A 21,874-nucleotide genomic window follows, 5' to 3' on the forward strand; every position below is an offset into this window, starting at 1 on the left:
GAGTGTGGTCTAACCGAGGGGATACGGAGACCGGAGCTGTGCACGGTGCTCCGAGTGTGGTCTAACCGAGGGGGATACGGAGACCGGAACCGTGCACGGTGCTCCGAGTGTGGGTCTAACCGAGGGGGATACGGAGACTGGAACTGTGCACGGTGCTCCGAGTGCGGTCTAACCGAGGGGATACGGAGACCGGAACTGTGCACGGTGCTCCGAGTGTGGTCTAACCGAGGGGGGATACGGAGACCGGAACTGTGCACGGTGCTCCGAGTGTGGTCTAACCGAGGGGGGGATACGGAGACCGGAACTGTGCACGGTGCTCCGAGTGTGGTCTAACCGAGGGATACGGAGACCGGAACTGTGCACGGTGCTCCGAGTGTGGTCTAACCGAGGGATACGGAGACCGGAACTGTGCACGGTGCTCCGAGTGTGGTCTAACCGAGGGATACGGAGACCGGGACTGTGCACGGTGCTCCGAGTGTGGTCTAACCGAGGGATACGGAGACCGGAACTGTGCCAAGTGCTCCGAGGTCTTACACAGGTTTAACAGGAACCTGTTTGCTTGTCAATTTGATGTCTTGAGAAAAGAAACCCAGTCTCCGGCGATTAACCAAACTATCCCGAACCACTGTGAAAGCAAGGCCAGGGTCTGGGGACCCTTCCAAACACCTCTGTCCACAGCCCGGCCTCGACCCCTGACCCCTGACCCCTGGAGGGTTAGCTCCGCCTGCTCACCTTTCCTCTTCTTTGGAATGATTTCCTCTTCTTCCGTCTGGGAGCAGAATCCTGGAGCCAAGAGAAAGCGCAGGGTCAGTGCTGAGGGAGAGCCGCACTGTCGGAGGGTCAGTGCTGAGGGAGAGCCGCACTGTCGGGAGGGTCAGCGCTGAGGGAGAGCCGCACTGTCGGAGGGTCAGTGCTGAGGGAGCGCCGCACTGTCGGAGGGTCAGCGCTGAGGGAGAGCCGCACTGTCGGAGGGTCAGCGCTGAGGGAGAGCCGCACAGTCGGAGGGTCAGTACTGAGGGAGAGCCGCACTGTCGGAGGGTCAGTGCTGAGGGAGAGCCGCACTGTCGAGGGTCAGCGCTGAGGGAGAGCCGCACTGTGGGAGGGTCATTACTGAGGAGCGCGGCATTGCGCAGGGTCAGTGCTGAGGGAGAGCCCGCACTGTCGGAGGGTCAGCGCTGAGGGAGAGCCACACTGTTGGAGGGTCAGTGCTGAGGGAGAGCCGCACTGTCGGAGGGTCAGTGCTGAGGGAGAGCCGCACTGTCGGAGGGTCAGTGCTTAGGGAGCGCCGCACTGTCGGAGGGTCAGAGCTGAGGGAGAGCCGCACTGTCGGAGGGTCAGCGCTGAGGGAGAGCCGCACTGTCGGAGGGTCAGCGCTGAGGGAGAGCCGCACTGTCGGAGGGTCAGCGCTGAGGGAGAGCCGCACTGTCGGAGGGTCAGCGCTGAGGGAGCGCCGCACTGTCGGAGGGTCAGTGCTGAGGGAGAGCCGCACTGTCGGAGGGTCAGTGCTGAGGGAGAGCCGCGCTGTCGGAGGGTCAGTGCTGAGGGAGCGCCGCACTGTCGGAGGGTCAGTGCTGAGGGAGAGCCGCACTGTCGGAGGGTCAGCGCTGAGGGAGAGCCGCACTGTTGGAGGGTCAGTACTGAGGGAGAGCCGCACTGTCGGAGGGTCAGTGCTGAGGGAGAGTTGCACTGTCGGAGGGTCAGTACTGAGGGAGCGCCGCACTGTCGGAGGGTCAGTGCTGAGGGAGAGCCGCACTGTTGGAGGGTCAGTACCGAGGGAGCACTGCACTGTCGAAGGGTCAGTACTGAGGGAGAGCCGCACTGTCGGAGGGTCAGTACTGAGGGAGGGCCGCGCTGTCGGAGGGTCAGTGCTGAGGAGAGCCGCACTGTCGGAGGGTCAGTGCTGAGGGAGAGCCGCACTGTCGGAGGGTCAGTACTGAGGGAGAGCCGCACTGTCGGAGGGTCAGTATGGTGTGTACCGGACTGTGGGAGGGGTCAGTGTGTGTGTACCGGACTGTGGGAGGGTCAGTGTGTGTGTACCAGACTGTGGGGAGGGTCAGTATGGTGGTGTACCGGACTGTGGGAGGGTCAGTATGGTGTGTACCGGACTGTGGGAGGGTCAGTATGGTGTGTACCGGACTGTGGGAGGGTCAGTATGGTGTGTACCGGACTGTGGGAGGGGTCAGTATGGTGTGTACCGGACTGTGGGAGGGTCAGTATGGTGTGTACCGGACTGTGGGGAGGGTCAGTATGTGTGTACCGGACTGTGGGAGGGTCAGTATGGTGTGTACCGGACTGTGGGAGGGTCAGTATGGTGTGTACCGGACTGTGGGAGGGTCAGTATGGTGTGTACCGGACTGTGGGAGGGTCAGTATGGTGTGTACCGGACTGTGGGAGGGTCAGTATGTGTGTACCGGACTGTGGGAGGGTCAGTATGGTGTGTACCGGACTGTCGGGAGGGTCAGTATGGTGTGTACCGGACTGTCGGAGGGTCAGTATGGTGTGCACCGGACTGTGGGAGATCTAATGGAAGTGTTCGGACGATGGGCAGTTTAATCACCGTGTCTGGTGTCTCTCCTGTCAGGGCCCCGATACTCCCGAAATGTGTGAGGGATCCCAGCTGGGAGGTCATTGCCAGGGCTCGCTTCTGTCGATCTTTCTTCGGCACGTTGAGACGAACCATCATCGATTCCTCATACCGAACCCTATAGAGAGAGAGCGGGGAGTGAGAGAGAGAGAGAGAGGGGGAGAGAGAGAGGGGGAGGCGAGAGAGGAGGGGGGAGCGAGAGAGAGAGAGGGTAGGGAAGAGAGAGAGGGGAGCGAGAGAGAGAGACGGGAGCGAGAGAGAGAGGGGAGGGCGGAGAGAGAGAGAGAGACGGGGAGTGAGAGAGAGAGGGGGAGAGAGAGAGGGGAGGGAGCGAGAGAGAGTGAGCGGAAGGGGGAGAGAGAGAGAGACGGGGGGAGTGAGAGAGAGTGGAGAGCGAGAGAGGGGGGAGAGCGAGAGAGAGAGAGAGAGGAGGGAGAGAGAGGAGAAGCGAGGGAGAGAGGGGAGGGGGGAGAGAGAGAGGGGAGAGGGAGAGGAGAGAGAGGGGAGGGGGGGAGAGAGAGAGGGAGGGGGGGAGAGAGAGAGGGGAGGGGGGAGAGAGAGAGGGAGAGGAGAGAGGGGAGGGGGGAGAGAGAGAGGGGAGGGGGAGAGAGAGAGGGAGGGGGAGAGAGAGAGGGAGAGGGAGAGAGAGAGGGAGGGGGGGAGAGAGAGAGGGGAGGGGGGGAGAGAGAGAGGGAGGGGGGAGAGAGAGAGAGACAGGAGCGAGAGAGAGAGAGGAGGGAACGAGGGAGAGAGAGGCGGGAGCGAGGGAGAGAGGGGAGAGCGAGAGAGAGGGGAGCGAGAGAGAGGGGAGCGAGAGAGTGAGAGGGGGGACTGAGAGAGAGGGGAGCGAGAGAGAGGGGGGGAGAGAGAGGGGGGGGGAGAGAGAGAGAGAGAGGGGGGGAGAGAGAGAGGGGGGGAGAGAGAGAGGGGGGGGGGAGAGAGAGAGAGAGAGGGGGAGAGAGAGAGAGGGGGGAGAGAGAGAGGGGGGGGGAGAGAGAGAGGGGGAGCGATAGAGAGAGAGAGAGAGAGAGAGGGGAGCGATAGAGAGAGAGAGAGAGAGAGGGGGAGCGACAGAGAGAGAGAGAGGGGAGCGAGAGAGAGAGGGAGCGAGAGAGAGAGGGGAGTGAGAGAGAGAGGGGAGCGAGAGAGAGAGGGGAGCGGAGGGAGCGAGAGAGAGAGAGAGTGGAGGGAGCGAGAGAGAGCGGAGGGAGCGACAGAGAGAGAGCGGCGGGAGCAACAGAGAGAGAGAGAGCGGAGGGAGCGACAGAGAGAGAGCGGTGGGAGCGACAGAAAGAGAGAGCGGTGGGAGCGACAGAGAGAGAGAGAGCGGAGGGAGCGACAGAGAGAGAGAGCGGAGGGAGTGAGAGAGAGGGGGGTAGAGAGAGGAAAATGGGGGTAGAGAGAGAATGAGAAGAGTTGGGGGGGTCAGAGAGAGGGAGGAGGGTGTGGAGAGAGAGAGAGGGAGGAGGGTGCGGAGAGAGAGGGAGGAGGGTGCGGAGAGAGAGAGGGAGGAGGGTGCGGGGAGAGAGAAAGGAGAGTGCGGAGAGAGAGAGAGGGAGGATGGTGCGGAGAGGGAGGAGGGTGCGGAGAGAGAGAGGGAGGAGGGTGCGGGGAGAGAGAGAGGGAGGTGGGTGCGGAGAGAGAGGGAGGAGGGTGTGGAGAGAGAGGAGGGAGGAGGGTGCGGAGAGAGAGGGAGGAGGGTGCGGGGAGAGAGAGGGAGGAGGGTGCGGGGAGAGAGAGGGAGGAGGGTGCGGAGAGAGAGAGGGAGGAGGGTGCGGGAGAGAGAGAGGGAGGAGGGTGCGGAGAGAGAGGGAGGAGGGTGCGGAGGGAGAGGGAGGAGGGTGCGGAGAGAGGGAGGAGGGTGCGGAGAGAGAGAGGGAGGAGGGTGCGGGGAGAGAGAGGGAGGAGGGTGCGGGAGAGAGAGGGAGGAGGGTGCGGGGAGAGAGAGGGAGGAGGGTGTGGAGAGAGAGAGAGGAGGGTGCGGGGAGAGAGAGGGAGGAGGGTGTGGAGAGAGAGGGAGGAGGGTGCGGAGAGAGAGAGGGAGGAGGGTGCGGGAGAGAGAGAGGGAGGAGGGTGCGGAGAGAGAGGGAGGAGGGTGCGGAGAGAGGGGAGGAGGGTGCGGGGAGAGAGAGGGAGGAGGGTGTGGAGAGAGAGAGAGGGAGGAGGGTGTGGAGAGAGAGAGGGAGGAGGGTGCGGGGAGAGAGGGAGGAGGGTGTGGAGAGAGAGGGAGGAGGGGGCGGAGAGAGAGAGGGAGGAGGGTGTGGAGAGAGAGAGGGAGGAGGGTGCGGAGAGAGAGGGAGGAGGGTGCGGAGAGAGAGAGGGAGGAGGGTGCGGAGAGAGGGAGGAGGGTGCGGAGGGAGAGGGAGGAGGGTGCGGGGAGAGAGAGGGAGGAGGGTGCGGGGAGAGAGAGGAGGAGGGTGCGGGGAGAGAGAGGGAGGAGGGTGCGGAGAGAGAGGGAGGAGGGTGCGGAGAGAGAGAGGGAGGAGGGTGTGGAGAGAGAGAGAGGGAGGAGGGTGTGGAGAGAGAGGGAGGAGGGTGCGGGGAGAGAGAGGGAGGAGGTGCGGAGAGAGAGAGGGAGGAGGGTGGAGAGAGAGGAGGAGGGTGCGGGGAGAGAGAGGGAGGAGGGTCCGGGGAGAGAGAGGGAGGAGGGTGCGGAGAGAGAGAGAGGGAGGAGGGTGCGGGGAGAGAGAGGGAGGAGGGTGCGGGGAGAGAGGGAGGAGGGTGCGGGGAGAGAGAGGGAGGAGGGTGCGGGAGGGTGCGGAGAGAGAGAGGGTGCGGAGAGAGAGAGGGAGGAGGGTGCGGAGAGAGAGAGGGAGGAGGGTGCGGGAGAGAGGGAGGAGGGTGTGGAGAGAGAGAGGGAGGAGGGTGTGGAGAGAGAGGGAGGAGGGTGTAGAGAGAGAGAGGGAGGAGGGTGCGGAGAGAGAGGGAGGAGGGTGCGGAGAGAGAGAGGGAGGAGGGTGCGGGAGAGAGAGGGAGGAGGGGGCGGGAGAGGGAGGAGGGTGCGGGGAGAGAGAGGGAGGAGGGTGCGGGAGAGAGGGAGGAGGGTGCGGGGAGAGAGGGAGGGAGGAGGGTGCGGAGAGAGAGAGAGGGAGGAGGGTGCGGAGAGAGAGGGAGGAGGGTGCGGAGAGAGAGAGGGAGGAGGGTGTGGGGAGAGAGGGAGGAGGGTGCGGAGAGAGAGGGAGGAGGGTGCGGAGAGAGAGGGAGGGAGGAGGGTGCGGGAGAGAGGGAGGAGGGTGCGGAGAGAAGAGGGAGGAGGGTGCGGAGAGTGAGGGAGGAGGGTGCGGAGAGAGAGGGAGGAGGGTGCGGAGAGAGGGAGGAATGGGTGCGGAGAGAGGGAGGGAGGAGGGTGCGGGGAGAGAGAGGGAGGAGGGTGCGGAGAGAGGGAGAGGGTGCGGAGAGGGAGGGAGGAGGGTGCGGAGAGAGAGAGAGGAGGGTGCGGGAGAGAGGGAGGAGGGTGTGGAGAGAGAGAGAGGAGGGTGCGGAGAGAGGGAGGAGGGTGCGGAGAGAGAGGGAGGAGGGTGCGGAGAGAGGGAGGAGGGTGCGGAGAGGGAGGGAGAGGGTGCGGAGAGAGAGGGAGGAGGGTGCGGGGAGAGAGAGGAGGGAGGTGGGTGCGGAGAGAGAGAGGGAGGAGGGTGCGGAGAGAGAGAAGAGGGATTTAACATCACTCTGCAACGACCAAGATCTCAAACCCTCTCACCCTCACTGACCTCCGAGGAACGACACTCCCGGGCTAGACCTGGAATCTGGCCATTCAGCCCATCCTCTCCGCCCGACCCTCCTCCTATTCCCACCACACCCACCCCCCAACCCCACCGGCCACTCGCATCTCCCCCCCACCTATTCCTCTCTCCCTCAGCTTCTCCCCTCCCCACCTTAAACACGTCGACACTGTTCACCTGAAGCCACTCTCGGTGGGAGCGAGTCTCACATTGGTCCCCGCCCTCTCTGGATGGGGAGGTTTCTCCTGAATTCCCCGTCTGGATTGATCAGCGTCTCTCTCACACATCGATGGCCCCCTCCCACCTCCATCCCCACGCCCCCGCCCAGCTCCGTCTCCCCTCCACCAAGTGGAAACACCTTCTCTACGTCTACCCCTACCATAACTGGAATTTCTCCGAGGATGTAACTAGTAGAGTGGATGAGGTAGGGAGGCAGTGGATGTGGTTTATATGGACTTTCAGAAGGGCTTTCGACAATAAGAGATTGGCGTGTAGAATTAAAGTGCATGGGATTGGGGGCTAGTGTGTTGAGATGGATAGAAAACTGGTTGGCAGACAGGGAACAAAGAGTAGGAATAAATGGGTCTTTTTCTGAATGGCAGGCAGTGACTAGTGGGGTACCACAGGGATCGGTGCTGGGACCCCAGTTACTCACAATATAGATCAATGATATTAATATCTCCAGATTTGCAGATGACACAAAGCTGGGTGGGAGGGTGAGCTGTGAGGAGGATGCAGAGATGCTTCAGTTGTGGTTTGGACAAGCTGAGTGAGTGGACAAATGCATGGCAGATGCAGTTTAATGTGGTTCGATGTGAGGTTATCTGCTTTGGTAGCAAAAACAGGAAGGCAGATTATTATCCGAATGGCTATAAATTGAGAGAGGGGGAATGTGCGACGAGACCTGGGTGTCCTCATACACCAGTCGCTGAAGGTAAGCATGCAGGTGCAGCAGGCGGTAAAGAAGGCAAATGGTATGTTGGCCTTCATAGCCAGAGGATTCGAGTACAGGAGCAGGGGTGTCTTTGCTGCAATTGTACAGGGGCCTTGGTGAGACCACAACCTGGAATATTGTGTGTGCAGTTTTGGTCTCCTTACCTGAGGAAGGATGTTCTTGCTATAGAGGGAGAGCAGCGACTGATTCCTGGGATGGCGGGACTGACATATGAGGAGAGATCGAGTCGGTTAGGATTATATTCGCTGGAGTTCAGAAGAATGAGGGGGGGATTCTCATAGAAACCTATAAAATTCTAACAGGACTAGACAGGGTAGATGCAGGAAGGATGTTCCCGATGGTGGTGGGGGGAGTCCAGAACCAGGGGGTCACAGTCTGAGGATACGGGGTGGACCCTTTAGGACTGAGATGAGGAGAAATGTCTTCACCCAGAGAGCGGTGAGCCTGTGGAATTCATTACCACGGAGAGTAGTTGAGTCCAAAACATTGTGTGTTTCCAAGGAGTTAGATAGAGCTCTTGGGGTGAAAGGGATCAAAGGGTATGGGGAGAAAGCGAGAGCAGGATATTGAGTTGGATGATCAGCCACGATCATGATGAATGGGGGAAGCAGACTCGAAGGGCCGAATGGCCTCCTCCCGCTCCTAGTCTCCATATTTCTATGATCCGGTCGGCCTGTATCCCACCAGAAACACCACAGCAACGGCACCGAGACGCAGGGGCACCGAGCGCCGCGCCCCCTCCATCACACCACCCCCACCCCCGCAAAATCCCGCCACCCCCACCCCCCAAAATCCGGCCTCACTCGCCTGTGCGCCTCCTCCCGGCTGTGCCTCATGGCGTGGTAGCCCCGGCCCTCGCACTGCTCCTCGGGGGTGTCGGCGTACTGCTCCTGCAGCTCCCGGATCACCGAGCTGCTCAGGGCCCGCCGCTTGGCCCGTTCCAGAACCTTCCGCTCCTTCTCCGTCCTCGTCTGGTCCGCGTCTGCGCGGCCGGCAGCGGGAGAGAGGGTCAGAGGTTACCACAACGCGGAGGGGGATGGGAGAGAGAGAGCACAGGGGACTCGTTCTCGGAATAGGTTCAAGTTTTCTTCCCCTCCCCCCCCACCCCTAATACCTAGCAGCTCGGGGTGGGGGGAGGGAATAGTTTCCCCGTTGCTCTCTCTCTCTCCACGGCAACGTAGCAGCCAATCGGATCTGACGTGCCAACTGATCCGCACCGTTTTCTCCCGCAGTACGAATTGTTGTGAGAGTTTTGAAAGTCGGGATGTTTAGCTAGTTAGTTGTACAGGGCGTCGGTGAGGCCACACCCGGAGTACTGTGTACACAGTTTTGGGTCTCCTTATTTGGAAAAGGATATAAGGAGGGTGGGGGTGAAGGGGGAGAGAGCACAGGGACCCGTTCTCGGAGTAGGTTCAAGCTTTCTTTTCCCCCCCTAATACCAACAGCAGCTTGGGGGGGAGGGAATAGTTTCCCCGTTGTTCTCTCTCCACGACAATGTCGCAGCCAATCGGATCTGAGGTGCCAACCGATCCGCACCGTTGTCTCCCGCAGTACGAATTGTTGTGAGAGTTTTGAAAGTCGGAATGTTTAGCTAGTTAGTTGTACAGGGCGTTGGTGAGGCCACACCCGGAGTACTGTGTACACAGTTTTGGGTCTCCTTATTTGAAAAAGGATATAAGGAGGGTTGGGGGGGAAGGGAGGGAACACGGGGACCCGTTCCCGGAGTAGGTTCAAGCTTTCTTTTCCCCCCTAATACCAACAGCAGCTTGGGGGAGGGAATAGTTTCCCCATTGCTCTCTCTCTCCATGGCAATGTTGCGGCCAATCGGATCTGAGGTGCCAACCAATCCGCACCGTTTTCTCCCGCAGTACGAATTGTTGTGAGAGTTTTGAAAGTCGGGATGTTTAGCTAGTTAGTTGTACAGGGCGTTGGTGAGGCCACACCCGGAGTACTGTGTACATAGTTTTGGTCTCCTTATTTGGAAAAGGATATAAGGAGGGTGGGGGTGAAGGGGGAGAGAGCACAGGGACCCATTCTCGGAGTAGGTTCAAGCTTTCTTTTCCCCCCCTAATACCAACAGCAGCTTGGGGGAGGGAATAGTTTCCCCATTGCTCTCTCTCTCCATGGCAATGTTGCGGCCAATCGGATCTGAGGTGCCAACCAATCCGCACCGTTTTCTCCCGCAGTACGAATTGTTGTGAGAGTTTTGAAAGTCGGAATGTTTAGCTAGTTAGTTGTACAGGGCGTCGGTGAGGCCACACGCGGAGTACTGTGTACACAGTTTTGGGTCTCCTTATTTGAAAAAGGATATAAGGAGGGTTGGGGGGGAAGGGAGGGAACACGGGGACCCGTTCCCGGAGTAGGTTCAAGCTTTCTTTTCCCCCCCCTAATACCAACAGCAGCTTGGGGGAGGGAATAGTTTCCCCATTGCTCTCTCTCTCCATGGCAATGTTGCGGCCAATCGGATCTGAGGTGCCAACCAATCCGCACCGTTTTCTCCCGCAGTACGAATTGTTGTGAGAGTTTTGAAAGTCGGAATGTTTAGCTAGTTAGTTGTACAGGGCGTCGGTGAGGCCACACCCGGAGTACTGTGTACACAGTTTTGATCTCCTTATTTGGAAAAGGATATAAGGAGGGGTGGGTGGGGGGTGGGGGAAGGGACAGAGCACAGAGACCCGTTCCTGGAACAGGTTCAAGCTTTCTTTTCCCCCCCTTAATACCCAGCAGCTTGCGGGAGGAGAGGGGGGGGGCGAATAGTTTCCACGTTGCTCTCTCTCTCTCCACGGCAACGTAGCGGCCAATCAGATCTGAGGTGCCCAACCGACCCGCACCGCTTTCTCCCGCAGTACGAATTGTTGTGAGAGTTTTGAAAGTCGGGACGTTGGGTCTGCGTACACAGTTTTTGGTCTCCTTATTTGAAGAAGGACAACAATTGCGTTGGGAAGCGGTTCAGAGAAGGTTCGCTGTGACTGACTTCTGGGGGGGAAGGTGGGGGTGGGCGGGGGGGAGAAGGGCTTACCCGATGAGGAAGGGTTGAAGAGGTCGGGGCTGTGCCCATCGGAGCTTAGAAAAGCGAGAGCCCATCTGATCGGAAACGTATAAGATTCTAAGGACGCTCGACGGGATGGAGGCCGACACGATGTTTCCCCAACCCCCACCCCCACCCCCAGCCTCGTTGGGGGCTGGGGGGGAAGTCTAGAACGTTGGGGGGGGCAGAGAGTCAGAATAAAGGGGTCTCCCGTCGGAGACGGAGACGAGGAGGAATTCCCTCTCTCGGAGGGCGGTCAGTCTGTGGGACTCTCTCTCTCTCTCTCTCCTCCAGGAATACACTCGAGGCCGAGCGGGACCCTCGGTGGATGAGGGGAGTCGAGGGAGGGCTGCAGGGATGGAGGACAGGCCGAGTGGCCCACTCCAGCTCCCGTTTGGTGACGTGTGACCGAGGAGAGAGAGAGAGAGGGGAGGGGAAGAGATGCGGAGGACATTGAGACAGAGGTGGCGGGGGTCAGGCAAAGGAGGGGTGGGGGGGGGAATGGGTGAATCCCAGAGCTGGTGCGGGAGGCTCTATTCGTTCCTTACCATAGTGCATGGGGACAAGCCGCGGGGGGATGTAGATCTTCTTGGACTTCAGTCCGGAGCCCTTCGTCTGGATCTGCTCATCCTCCTCTTCATCACCGTCGCCCTCGTCCTCCACGACCTGGGTTCAGATCGCAAAGGGGGTGGGGGGTGAATCCATCAGCTGAACAGCCCAACACTTCACCCAAACAGACACGCGCTGTGGGAGGGTCAGCACTGAGGGAGAGCCGCACTGTCCGGAGGGTCAGGGCTGAGGGAGAGCCGCGCTGTGGGAGGGTCAGCGCTGAGGGAGAGTTGCACTGTCCGGAGGGTCAGCGCTGAGGGAGAGCCGCACTGTCGGAGGGTCAGCGCTGAGGGAGAGCCGCACTGTCCGGAGGGTCAGCGCTGAGGGAGCGCCGCACTGTCGGAGGGTCAGCGCTGAGGGAGAGCCGCACTGTCCGGAGGGTCAGCGCTGAGGGAGAGCGGCAGTGTCGGAGGGTCAGTACTGAGGGAGAGAGGCACTGTCGGAGGGTCAGTGCTGAGGGAGAGCCGCACTGTCGGAGGGTCAGTGCTGAGGGAGAGCCGCACTGTCGGAGGGTCAGTGCTGAGGGAGAGCCGCACTGTCGGAGGGTCAGCGCTGAGGGAGAGCCGCACTGTCGGAGGGTCAGCGCTGAGGGAGCGCCGCACTGTCGGAGGGTCAGCGCTGAGGGAGAGCCGCACTGTCGGAGGGTCAGTGCTGAGGGAGAGCCGCACTGTCGGAGGGTCAGCGCCGAGGGAGAGCCGCACTGTCGGAGGGTCAGCGCTGAGGGAGCGCTGCAACGGAAGGGGAGGCCATTCAGCCCCTCGAGCTTGTTACTTGCAGCGTGTTCCATTTCCTCACCTTACTGATCATGTTCCCTGGGTTGGGCCTGAACGTCAAAGGGTCATCAACACCTGGGAGACGGAGGAGAATCTCAAATTATTTCCGATTAAACATTGTCCCGGAGCAAGAGAGACGGAGACGAAGACAGAGTTCGCCAGAAAGCAGGACAGAGTGTGTCAGAGGGAGAAGTGGAGAGAGAGAGAGAGAGGGAGAACGTGAGACTAGGCCATTCGGCCCATCAAGCCTGTTCTGCAGCTCAATACGATCAAGGCTGGTCTTGAACTCCACTTCACCTCCCGCTCCCCGTATCCCTCGACTCCCCAAACTCTGTCCGTCACGGACACCAACCTACTCAACGATGGGGCTCCCACAACCCTCTGGGGTAGAGAATTCCAGAGACTCACCACCACCCTCCGAGTGAAGAGATTTCTCCTCATCTCCGTCCAAAATGGCCACCCCCTCCTCCCTCAGACTGTGTCTCCCCCTCCCCCTCCTTCTCCTCCACGTGTTTATAGACCCCCACCCCGAGCAGCGGGGAACAATCTCTCAGCCCCACCCCCGCACACCCTGTCAAACCCCCTTCACAATCCTTGCGGGTTTCGGCGAGATCGCTCCTCGAGTTCCTAAGCTCCCGGAGAATAATCGCCCCAATTCGCTCAGCCTCTCATCGAGAGAGAGAGACGCAGAGAGTGAGAGAGACGCAGAGAGAGAGAGAGGCGCAGAGAGAGAGAGAGAGAGACGCAGAGAAAGAGAGAGACGCAAAGAGAGAGAGAGACGCAGAGAGAGAGAGAGACGCAGAGAGAGAGAGAGACGCAGAGAGAGAGAGAGACGCAGAGAGAGAGACGCAGAGAGAGAGAGAGACGCAGAGAGAGAGACGCAGAGAGAGAGAGACGCAGAGAGAGAGACGCAGAGAGAGAGAGAGGCGCAGAGAGAGAGAGAGAGAGACGCAGAGAGAGAGAGACGCAGAGAGAGAGAGAGACGCAGAGAGAGAGAGGCGCAGAGAGAGAGAGAGAGAGACGCAGAGAGTGAGAGAGACGCAGAGAGAGAGAGAGGCGCAGAGAGAGAGAGAGAGAGACGCAGAGAAAGAGAGAGACGCAAAGAGAGAGAGAGACGCAGAGAGAGAGAGAGACGCAGAGAGAGAGAGAGACGCAGAGAGAGAGAGAGACGCAGAGAGAGAGACGCAGAGAGAGAGAGAGACGCAGAGAGAGAGACGCAGAGAGAGAGAGAGACGCAGAGAGAGAGACGCAGAGAGAGAGAGAGGCGCAGAGAGAGAGAGAGAGAGACGCAGAGAGAGAGAGACGCAGAGAGAGAGAGACGCAGAGAGAGAGAGAGGCGCAGAGAGAGAGAGAGAGAGACGCAGAGAGTGAGAGAGACGCAGAGAGAGAGAGAGGCGCAGAGAGAGAGAGAGACGCAGAGAGAGAGAGAGACGCAGAGAGAGAGAGAGACGCAGAGAGAGAGACGCAGAGAGAGAGAGAGACGCAGAGAGAGAGACGCAGAGAGAGAGAGAGACGCAGAGAGAGAGACGCAGAGAGAGAGAGAGGCGCAGAGAGAGAGAGAGAGAGACGCAGAGAGAGAGAGACGCAGAGAGAGAGAGAGACGCAGAGAGAGAGAGAGGCGCAGAGAGAGAGAGAGAGAGACGCAGAGAGTGAGAGAGACGCAGAGAGAGAGAGAGGCGCAGAGAGAGAGAGAGAGAGACGCAGAGAAAGAGAGAGACGCAAAGAGAGAGAGAGACGCAGAGAGAGAGAGAGACGCAGAGAGAGAGAGAGACGCAGAGAGAGAGACGCAGAGAGAGAGAGAGACGCAGAGAGAGAGACGCAGAGAGAGAGAGAGACGCAGAGAGAGAGACGCAGAGAGAGAGAGAGACGCAGAGAGAGAGACGCAGAGAGAGAGAGAGACGCAGAGAGAGAGAGACGCAGAGAGTAAGAGAGACGCAGAGAGAGAGAGACGCAGAGAGTAAGAGAGAGACGCAGAGAGAGAGAGAGACGCAGAGAGAGAGAGAGACGCAGAGAGAGAGAGACGTAGAGAGAGAGAGAGAGACGCAGAGAGAGAGAGAGACGCAGAGAGAGACGCAGAGAGAGAGAGAAACGCAGAGAGAGAGAGAGACGCAGAGAGAGAGAGAGACGCAGAGAGCGACGCAGAGAGAGAGAGAGACGCAGAGAGAGAGAGAGACGCAGAGAGAGAGAGAGACGCAGAGAGAGAGACGGAGAGAGAGAGACGCAGAGAGAGAGAGAGACGCAGAGAGAGGGAGAGACGTGAAGAGAGAGAGAGACGCAGAGAGTGAGAGAGACGCAGAGAGAGAGAGAGACGCAGAGAGAGAGAGAGACGCAGAGAGAGAGACGCAGAAAGAGAGAGACGCAGAGAGAGAGAGACGCAGAGAGAGAGAGACGCAGAGAGAGAGAGAGACGCAGAGAGAGAGAGAGACGCAGAGAGAGAGAGAGACGCAGAGAGAGAGAGACGCAGAGTGAGAGAGACGCAGAGAGAGATAGAGACGCAGAGAGAGATAGAGACGCAGAGAGAGAGAGAGACGCAGAGAGAGAGAGAGACGCAGAGAGAGAGAGAGACGCAGAGAGAGAGAGACGCAGAGAAAGAGAGAGACGCAGAGAGAGAGAGACGCAGAGATAGAGAGAGAGCAGAGAGAGAGAGAGACGCAGAGAGAGAGACGCAGAGTGAGAGAGACGCAGAGAGAGAGAGACGCAGAGAGAGAGAGAGACGCAGAGAGAGAGAGACGCAGAGAGAGAGAGAGACGCAGAGAGAGAGAGAGACGCAGAGAGAGAGAGACGCAGAGAGAGCAGAGACGCAGAGAGAGACAGAGAGACGAGAGAGAGAGAGAGAGAGAGACGCAGAGAGAGAGACGCAGACAGAGAGAGAGACGCAGAGAGAGATAGAGACGCAGAGAGAGAGAGAGAGACGCTGAGAGAGTTAGAGAGACGCAGAGGGAGAAAGAGAGACGCAGAGAGAGAGAGACGCAGAGAGAGAGAGAGACGCAGAGAGAGAGAGAGACGCAGAGAGAGAGAGAGACGCAGAGAGAGAGAGAGACGCAGAGAGAGAGAGACGCAGAGAGAGAGAGAGACGCAGAGAGAGAGAGACGCAGAGATAGAGAGAGAGCAGAGAGAGAGAGAGACGCAGAGAGAGAGAGAGACGCAGAGAGAGAGAGAGACGCAGAGAGAGAGACGCAGAGAGAGAGAGACGCAGAGAGAGAGAGAGACGCAGAGAGAGAGAGAGACGCAGAGAGAGAGAGAGACGCAGAGAGAGAGAGACGCAGAGAGAGAGAGAGACGCAGAGAGAGAGAGAGACGCAGAGAGAGACGCAGAGAGAGAGAGACGCAGAGAGAGAGACGCAGAGAGAGACAGAGACGCAGAGAGAGACAGAGACGCAGAGAGAGAGAGAGAGACGCAGAGAGAGAGACGCAGACAGAGAGAGAGACGCAGAGAGAGATAGAGACGCAGAGAGAGAGAGAGAGACGCTGAGAGAGATAGAGAGACGCAGAGAGAGAGAGAGAGACGCAGAGAGAGAGAGAGACGCAGAGAGAGAGAGAGACGCAGAGAGAGAGAGACGCAGAGTGAGAGAGACGCAGAGAGAGAGTGAGACGCAGAGAGAGAGTGAGACGCAGAGAGAGAGACGCAGAGAGAGAGACGCAGAGAGAGAGAGAGACGCAGAGAGAGAGACGCAGAGAGAGAGAGACGCAGGGAGAGAGAGAGACGCAGGGAGAGAGAGAGACGCAGAGAGAGAGAGAGACGCAGAGAGAGAGAGACGCAGAGAGAGAGAGAGACGCAGAGAGAGAGAGAGACGCAGAGAGAGACGCAGAGAGAGAGAGACGCAGAGAGAGAGACGCAGAGAGAGACAGAGACGCAGAGAGAGACAGAGACGCAGAGAGAGAGAGAGAGAGACGCAGAGAGAGAGACGCAGACAGAGAGAGAGAGAGACGCAGAGAGAGATAGAGACGCAGAGAGAGAGAGAGAGACGCTGAGAGAGATAGAGAGACGCAGAGAGAGAGAGAGAGACGCAGAGAGAGAGAGAGACGCAGAGAGAGAGAGAGACGCAGAGAGAGAGAGAGACGCAGAGAGAGAGAGACGCAGAGTGAGAGAGACGCAGAGAGAGAGAGAGACGCAGAGAGAGAGTGAGACGCAGAGAGAGAGAGACGCAGAGAGAGAGACGCAGAGAGAGAGAGAGACGCAGAGAGAGAGAGAGACGCAGAGAGCGACGCAGAGAGAGAGAGCGACACAGAGAGAGAGAGACGCAGAGAGAGAGAGAGACGCAGAGAGAGAGAGAGACGCAGAGAGAGAGAGATGTAGAGAGAGAGAGAGAGACGCAGAGAGAGAGAGAGACGCAGAGAGAGAGAGACGCAGAGAGAGAGAGACGCAGAGAGAGAGAGAGACGCAGAGAGAGAGAGAGACGCAGAGAGAGAGACGCAGAGAGAGAGAGACGCAGAGAGAGAGACGCAGAGAGAGACAGAGACGCAGAGAGAGAGAGAGAGAGAGACACAGAGAGAGAGACGCAGACAGAGAGAGAGACGCAGAGAGAGATAGAGACGCAGAGAGAGAGAGAGAGACGCTGAGAGAGAGAGAGAGAGACGCAGAGGGAGAAAGAGAGACGCAGAGAGAGAGAGAGACGCAGAGAGTGAGACGCAGAGAGAGAGAGACGCAGAGAGAGAGAGAGACGCAGAGAGAGAGAGAGACGCAGAGAGAGAGAGAGACGCAGAGAGAGAGAGAGACGCAGAGAGAGACGCAGAGAGAGAGAGAGACGCAGAGAGAGAGAGAGACGCAGAGAGAGACGCAGAGAGAGAGAGAGACGCAGAGAGAGAGAGAGAGACGCAGAGAGAGAGAGACGCAGAGAGAGAGAGAGACGCGGAGAGAGAGAGAGACGCAGAGAGAGAGAGACGCGGAGATAGAGAGAGACGCGCAGATAGAGAGAGACGCGGAGAGAGAGAGAGACGCGGAGAGAGAGAGTGACGCGGAGAGAGAGAGACGCGGAGAGAGAGAGAGACGCGGAGAGAGAGAGACGCGGGGAGAGAGAGAGACGCGGAGAGAGAGAGACGCAGAGAGAGAGAGACGCAGAGAGAGAGAGAGAGACGCAGAGAGAGAGAGAGAGACGCAGAGAGAGAGAGACGCAGAGAGAGAGAGACGCAGAGAGAGAGAGACGCAGAGAGAGAGAGAGAGACGCAGAGAGAGAGAGAGAGACGCAGAGAGAGAGAGACGCAGAGAGAGAGAGAGACGCAGAGAGAGAGAGACGCAGAGAGAGAGACGCAGAGAGAGAGACGCAGAGAGAGAGAGACGCAGAGAGAGAGAGACGCAGAGAGAGAGACGCAGAGAGAGAGAGAGACGCAGAGAGAGAGAGAGAGACGCAGAGAGAGAGACGCAGAGAGAGAGAGACGCAGAGAGAGAGAGACGCAGAGAGAGAGAGACGCAGAGAGAGAGAGACGCAGAGAGAGAGAGACGCAGAGAGAGAGAGAGACGCAGAGAGAGAGACGCAGAGAGAGAGAGACGCAGAGAGAGAGAGAGACGCAGAGAGAGAGAGAGACGCAGAGAGAGAGAGACGCAGAGAGAGAGAGAGACGCAGAGAGAGAGAGAGACGCAGAGAGAGAGAGAGAGACGCAGAGAGAGAGAGGGACCCAGAGAGAGAGAGAGAGACCCAGAGAGAGAGAGAGACGCAGAGAGCGAGAGACGCAGAGAGAGAGAGAGACGCAGAGAGAGAGGGAGACGCAGAGAGAGAGAGAGACGCAGAGAGAGAGGGAGACGCAGAGAGAGAGAGAGACGCAGAGAGAGAGAGAGAGACGCAGAGAGAGGGAGACGCAGAGAGAGAGAGAGAGACGCAGAGAGAGGGAGACGCAGAGAGAGGGAGACGCAGAAAGAGAGAGAAGCAGAGAGAGAAAGACGCACAGAGAGAGAGAGTCGCAGAGAGAGAGAGTCGCAGAGAGAGAGAGTCGCAGAGAGAGAGTCGCGGAGAGAGAGGGAGACGCAGAGAGAGAGAGACGCAGAGAGAGAGAGAGACGCAGAGAGAGAGAGAGACGCAGAGAGAGAGAGAGACGCAGAGAGAGAGAGACGCAGAGAGAGAGAGAGACGCAGAGAGAGAGAGAGAGAGACGCAGAGAGAGGGAGGCGCAGAGAGAGGGAGACGCAGAAAGAGAGAGAAGCAGAGAGAGAGAGACGCACAGAGAGAGAGAGTCGCAGAGAGAGAGAGTCGCAGAGAGAGAGTCGCAGAGAGAGAGGGAGACGCAGAGAGAGAGAGACGCAGAGAGAGAGACGCAGAGAGAGAGAGAGACGCAGAGAGAGGGACAGTCGCAGAGAGAGACGTAGAGAGAGAGAGACGCAGAGAGAGAGACGCAGAGAGAGAGAGAGACGCAGAGAGAGAGAGGGAGAGTCGCAGAGAGAGACGCAGAGAGAGAGAGACGCAGAGAGAGAGAGACGCAGAGAGAGGGAGACGCAGAAAGAGAGAGAAGCAGAGAGAGAGAGAGAGTCGCAGAGAGAGAGAGAAAGTCGCAGAGAGAGAGAGTCGCAGAGAGAGAGACGCAGAGAGAGAGACGCAGAGAGAGAGACGCAGAGAGAGAGAGACGCAGAGAGAGAGAGAGACGCAGAGAGAGGGAGACGCAGAAAGAGAGAGAAGCAGAGAGAGAGAGAGAGTCGCAGAGAGAGAGGGAGACGCAGAGAGAGAGACGCAGAGAGAGAGACGCAGAGAGAGAGACGCAGAGAGAGACGCAGAGAGAGAGAGAGACGCAGAGAGAGAGAGACGCAGAGAGAGAGATGCAGAGAGAGAGAGACGCAGAGAGAGAGAGACGAAGAGAGAGAAACGCAGAGAGAGAGAGAGACGCAGAGAGAGAGACGCAGAGAGAGAGAGAGACGCAGAGAGAGAGAGAGACACAGAGAGAGAGAGAGACACAGAGTGGCAGAGGGAGATGAGAATGAGAGAGAGAGAGACATGGTTGGGGGGGAGGGGGTGGAAACTGGATAGTTGCAGACTGGTGCTAAGCCCCTCCTTACCGAGCGTTCCAGTGAGAGCTGTTTTCACAAGTTTATCGATCTGATATCGGAGTTTCTGATCAATCGGTCTCATTTTCTCCAGAACCTGCAGAATAACATTGAAGACTGAACACATAATAAATAGATCCCGGAGCCCTCGATTAGATTCCAGTCTGTAACTCACTCCCGGGTATCTGTTATTCTATATATAAACCACCCGAACCCCTCGATTAGATTCCAGTCTGTAACTCACTCCCGGGTATCTGTTATTCTATATATCAACCCCAGCGAACCCCTCGATTCGATTCCAGTCTGTAACTCACTCCCGGGTATCTGTTATTCTATATATAAACCACCCGAACCCCTCGATTAGATTCCAGTCTGTAACTCACTCCCGGGTATCTGTTATTCTATATATCAACCCCACCGAACCCCTCGATTCGATTCCAGTCTGTAACTCACTCCCGGGTATCTGTTATTCTATATATAAACCACCCCAAACCCCTCGATTAGATTCCAGTCTGTAACTCACTCCCGGGTATCGGTTATTCTATATATAAACCACCCCAAACCCCTCGATTAGATTCCAGTCTGTAACTCACTCCCGGGTATCGGTTATTCTATATATAAACCCCGCCGAACCCCTCGATTAGATTCCAGTCTGTAACTCACTCCCGGGTATCTGTTATTCTATATATAAACCCCGCCGAACCCCTCGATTAGATTCCAGTCTGTAACTCACGCCCGGGTATCTGTTATTCTATATATAAACCAACCTGAACCCCTCGATTAGATTCCAGTCTGTAACTCACTCCCGGGTATCTGTTATTCTATATATAAACCACCCCGAACCCCTCGATTAGATTCCAGTCTGTAACTCACTCCCGGGTATCTGTTATTCTGTATATAAACCACCCCGAACACCTAGATTAGATTCCAGTCTGTAACTCACTCCCGGGTGTCTGTTATTCTGTATATAAACCACCCCAAACCCCCCGATTAGATTCCAGTCAGTAACTCACTCCCGGGTATCTGTTATTCTATATATAAACCACCCCAAACCCCTCGATTAGATTCCAGTCAGTAACTCACTCCCGGGTATCTGTTACTCTATATATAAACCACCCCGAACCCCTCGATTAGATTCCAGTCTGTAACTCACTCCCGGGTATCTGTTATTCTATATATAAACCACCCCGAACCCCTCGATTAGATTCCAGTCTGTACCTCACTCCCGGGTATCTGTTATTCTACATATAAACCACCGCGCACCCCTCGATTAGATTCCAGTCTGTAACTCACTCCCGGGTATCTGTTATTCTATATATAAACCACCCCGAACCCCTCGATTAGATTCCAGTCTGTAACTCACTCCCGGGTATCTGTTATTCTATATATAAACCACTGCGCACCCCTCGATTAGATTCCAGTCTGTAACTCACTCCCGGGTATCTGTTACTCTATATATAAACCACCTCGAACCCCTCGATTAGATTCCAGTCTGTAACTCACTCCCGGGTATCTGTTATTCTATATATAAACCACCCCGAACCCCTCGATTAGATTCCAGTCTGTAACTCACTCCCGGGTATCTGTTATTCTATATATAAACCCCCCGAACCCCTCGATTAGATTCCAGTCTGTAACTCACTCCCGGGTATCTGTTATTCTATATATAAACCACCCCGACCCCCTCGATTAGATTCCAGTCTGTAACTCACTCCCGGGTATCTGTTATTCTATATATAAACCACCCCGAACCCCTCGATTAGATTCCAGTCAGTAACTCACTCCCGGGTATCTGTTATTCTATATATAAACCACCCCAAACCCCTCGATTAGATTCCAGTCAGTAACTCACTCCCGGGTATCTGTTACTCTATATATAAACCACCCCGAACCCCTCGATTAGATTCCAGTCTGTAACTCACTCCCGGGCATCTGTTATTCTATATATAAACCACCCCGAACCCCTCGATTAGATTCCAGTCTGTAACTCACTCCCGGGTATCTGTTATTCTATAGATAAACCCCCCCCGAACCCCTCGATTAGATTCCAGTCTGTAACTCACTCCCGGGTATCTGTTATTCTATATATAAACCACCCCAAACCCCTCGATTAGATTCCAGTCTGTAACTCACTCCCGGGTATCTGTTATTCTATATATAAACACCCCCCGAACCCCTCGATTAGATTCCAGTCTGTAACTCACTCCCGGGTATCTGTTATTCTATATATAAACCACCCCGAACACTCTCGATTAGATTCCAGTCTGTAACTCACTCCCGGGGTATCTGTTATTCTATATATAAACCACCCCAAACCCCTCGATTAGATTCCAGTCTGTAACTCACTCCCGGTATCTGTTATTCTATATATAAACACCCCCCGAACCCCTCGATTAGATTCCAGCTCCCTCTTGGCCACTCACCGTCCGGATTTCCACCAAGCGTAAGAGTGCGGGCTCCTCCCTCAGGGTCACTCCGGTTAGCTTCCTCTGTATGACGTAGGCCAGGTCGCACAGGTACATGGACAGCATCTGGTTCTTGACCTCCAGGAAGCTGAGACCCTGTCGGAGGAGACGGTGATTTAATTTCAACCCCTTTCACCCGCTCATCGCCGCCGCGTCCGCTGTCCGTCACTGACTCCCCGTCGCAAACCTCTCCCACCCCCAATCCGATTCGGCGACGCCTGCAGCGCCAAATGGCGGCTATTCGGCCTGTGTGTGCCTCGCTGACTGTCTGTGCCCCTCACCAGCCTCCTCCCAGTCCCCGTCTCCCCACCCACCCCACACACAAAATCCTCCTCTTGTGTCCCGTCCTCTGGCGGGTGTTTATATCCAGCTCCCTCCGATTCCCTCCACCCTCTGCTCTGGGAACCCCCCCCACCCCGCCCACTCTCTCAGCCCCGTTACCCCCCCTCCCCGGCCGCCTGGCCCTGCCCCCACTGTCTCCCCACCTCCACCTCCACCCCCCCGTCCCCCGGGGAACTCACCTTCTCCGTCGGGAGAGCTCCGTCGCGGATCTGCTGGGTCACGCTCCCCACGTGGGCCGAGACTGAGGAGAGCTGCGGGGGATAAAACACAGGCAGAGAGAGAAGGTCAAGGGGTCAGGGTCAGGGTCAGGGGTCGGGGGGGGTCGGGAGGGGGTGATCAGTCAGCGGAACTGGTCCCGACACTATCGGCAGCGCAGGGGGGGGACAGGAGGAGGCCACTCAGCCCCTCTGACCTGTCCTAGCCCCGTCTCCCTC

At 57.6% G+C, this 21,874-nt stretch overlaps 1 protein-coding gene across 1 annotated transcript; it reads right to left on the reverse strand.

The window, feature by feature from the left end:
• Window positions 1–714: 714 nt before the first annotated feature.
• On the reverse strand, window positions 715–21,693 carry ngdn (neuroguidin, EIF4E binding protein). The gene is made up of 8 exons (XM_078538002.1): window positions 21,620–21,693; window positions 21,057–21,194; window positions 18,646–18,730; window positions 11,691–11,743; window positions 10,835–10,952; window positions 8,066–8,240; window positions 2,558–2,702; window positions 715–783 (listed from the first exon to the last, which is right to left on the reverse strand). The coding sequence occupies exons 2-8, from the start codon at window positions 21,162–21,164 to the stop codon at window positions 715–717; spliced, it is 753 nt and encodes a 250-aa protein (XP_078394128.1). The 5' UTR covers window positions 21,165–21,194; window positions 21,620–21,693.
• Between the last annotated feature and the right edge of the window lie 181 nt (window positions 21,694–21,874).

This window comes from Cetorhinus maximus, unplaced genomic scaffold, assembly GCF_964194155.1.
Source record: "Cetorhinus maximus unplaced genomic scaffold, sCetMax3.hap1.1 HAP1_SCAFFOLD_3574, whole genome shotgun sequence".
In the NCBI taxonomy this organism is placed as follows: domain Eukaryota; kingdom Metazoa; phylum Chordata; class Chondrichthyes; order Lamniformes; family Cetorhinidae; genus Cetorhinus; species Cetorhinus maximus.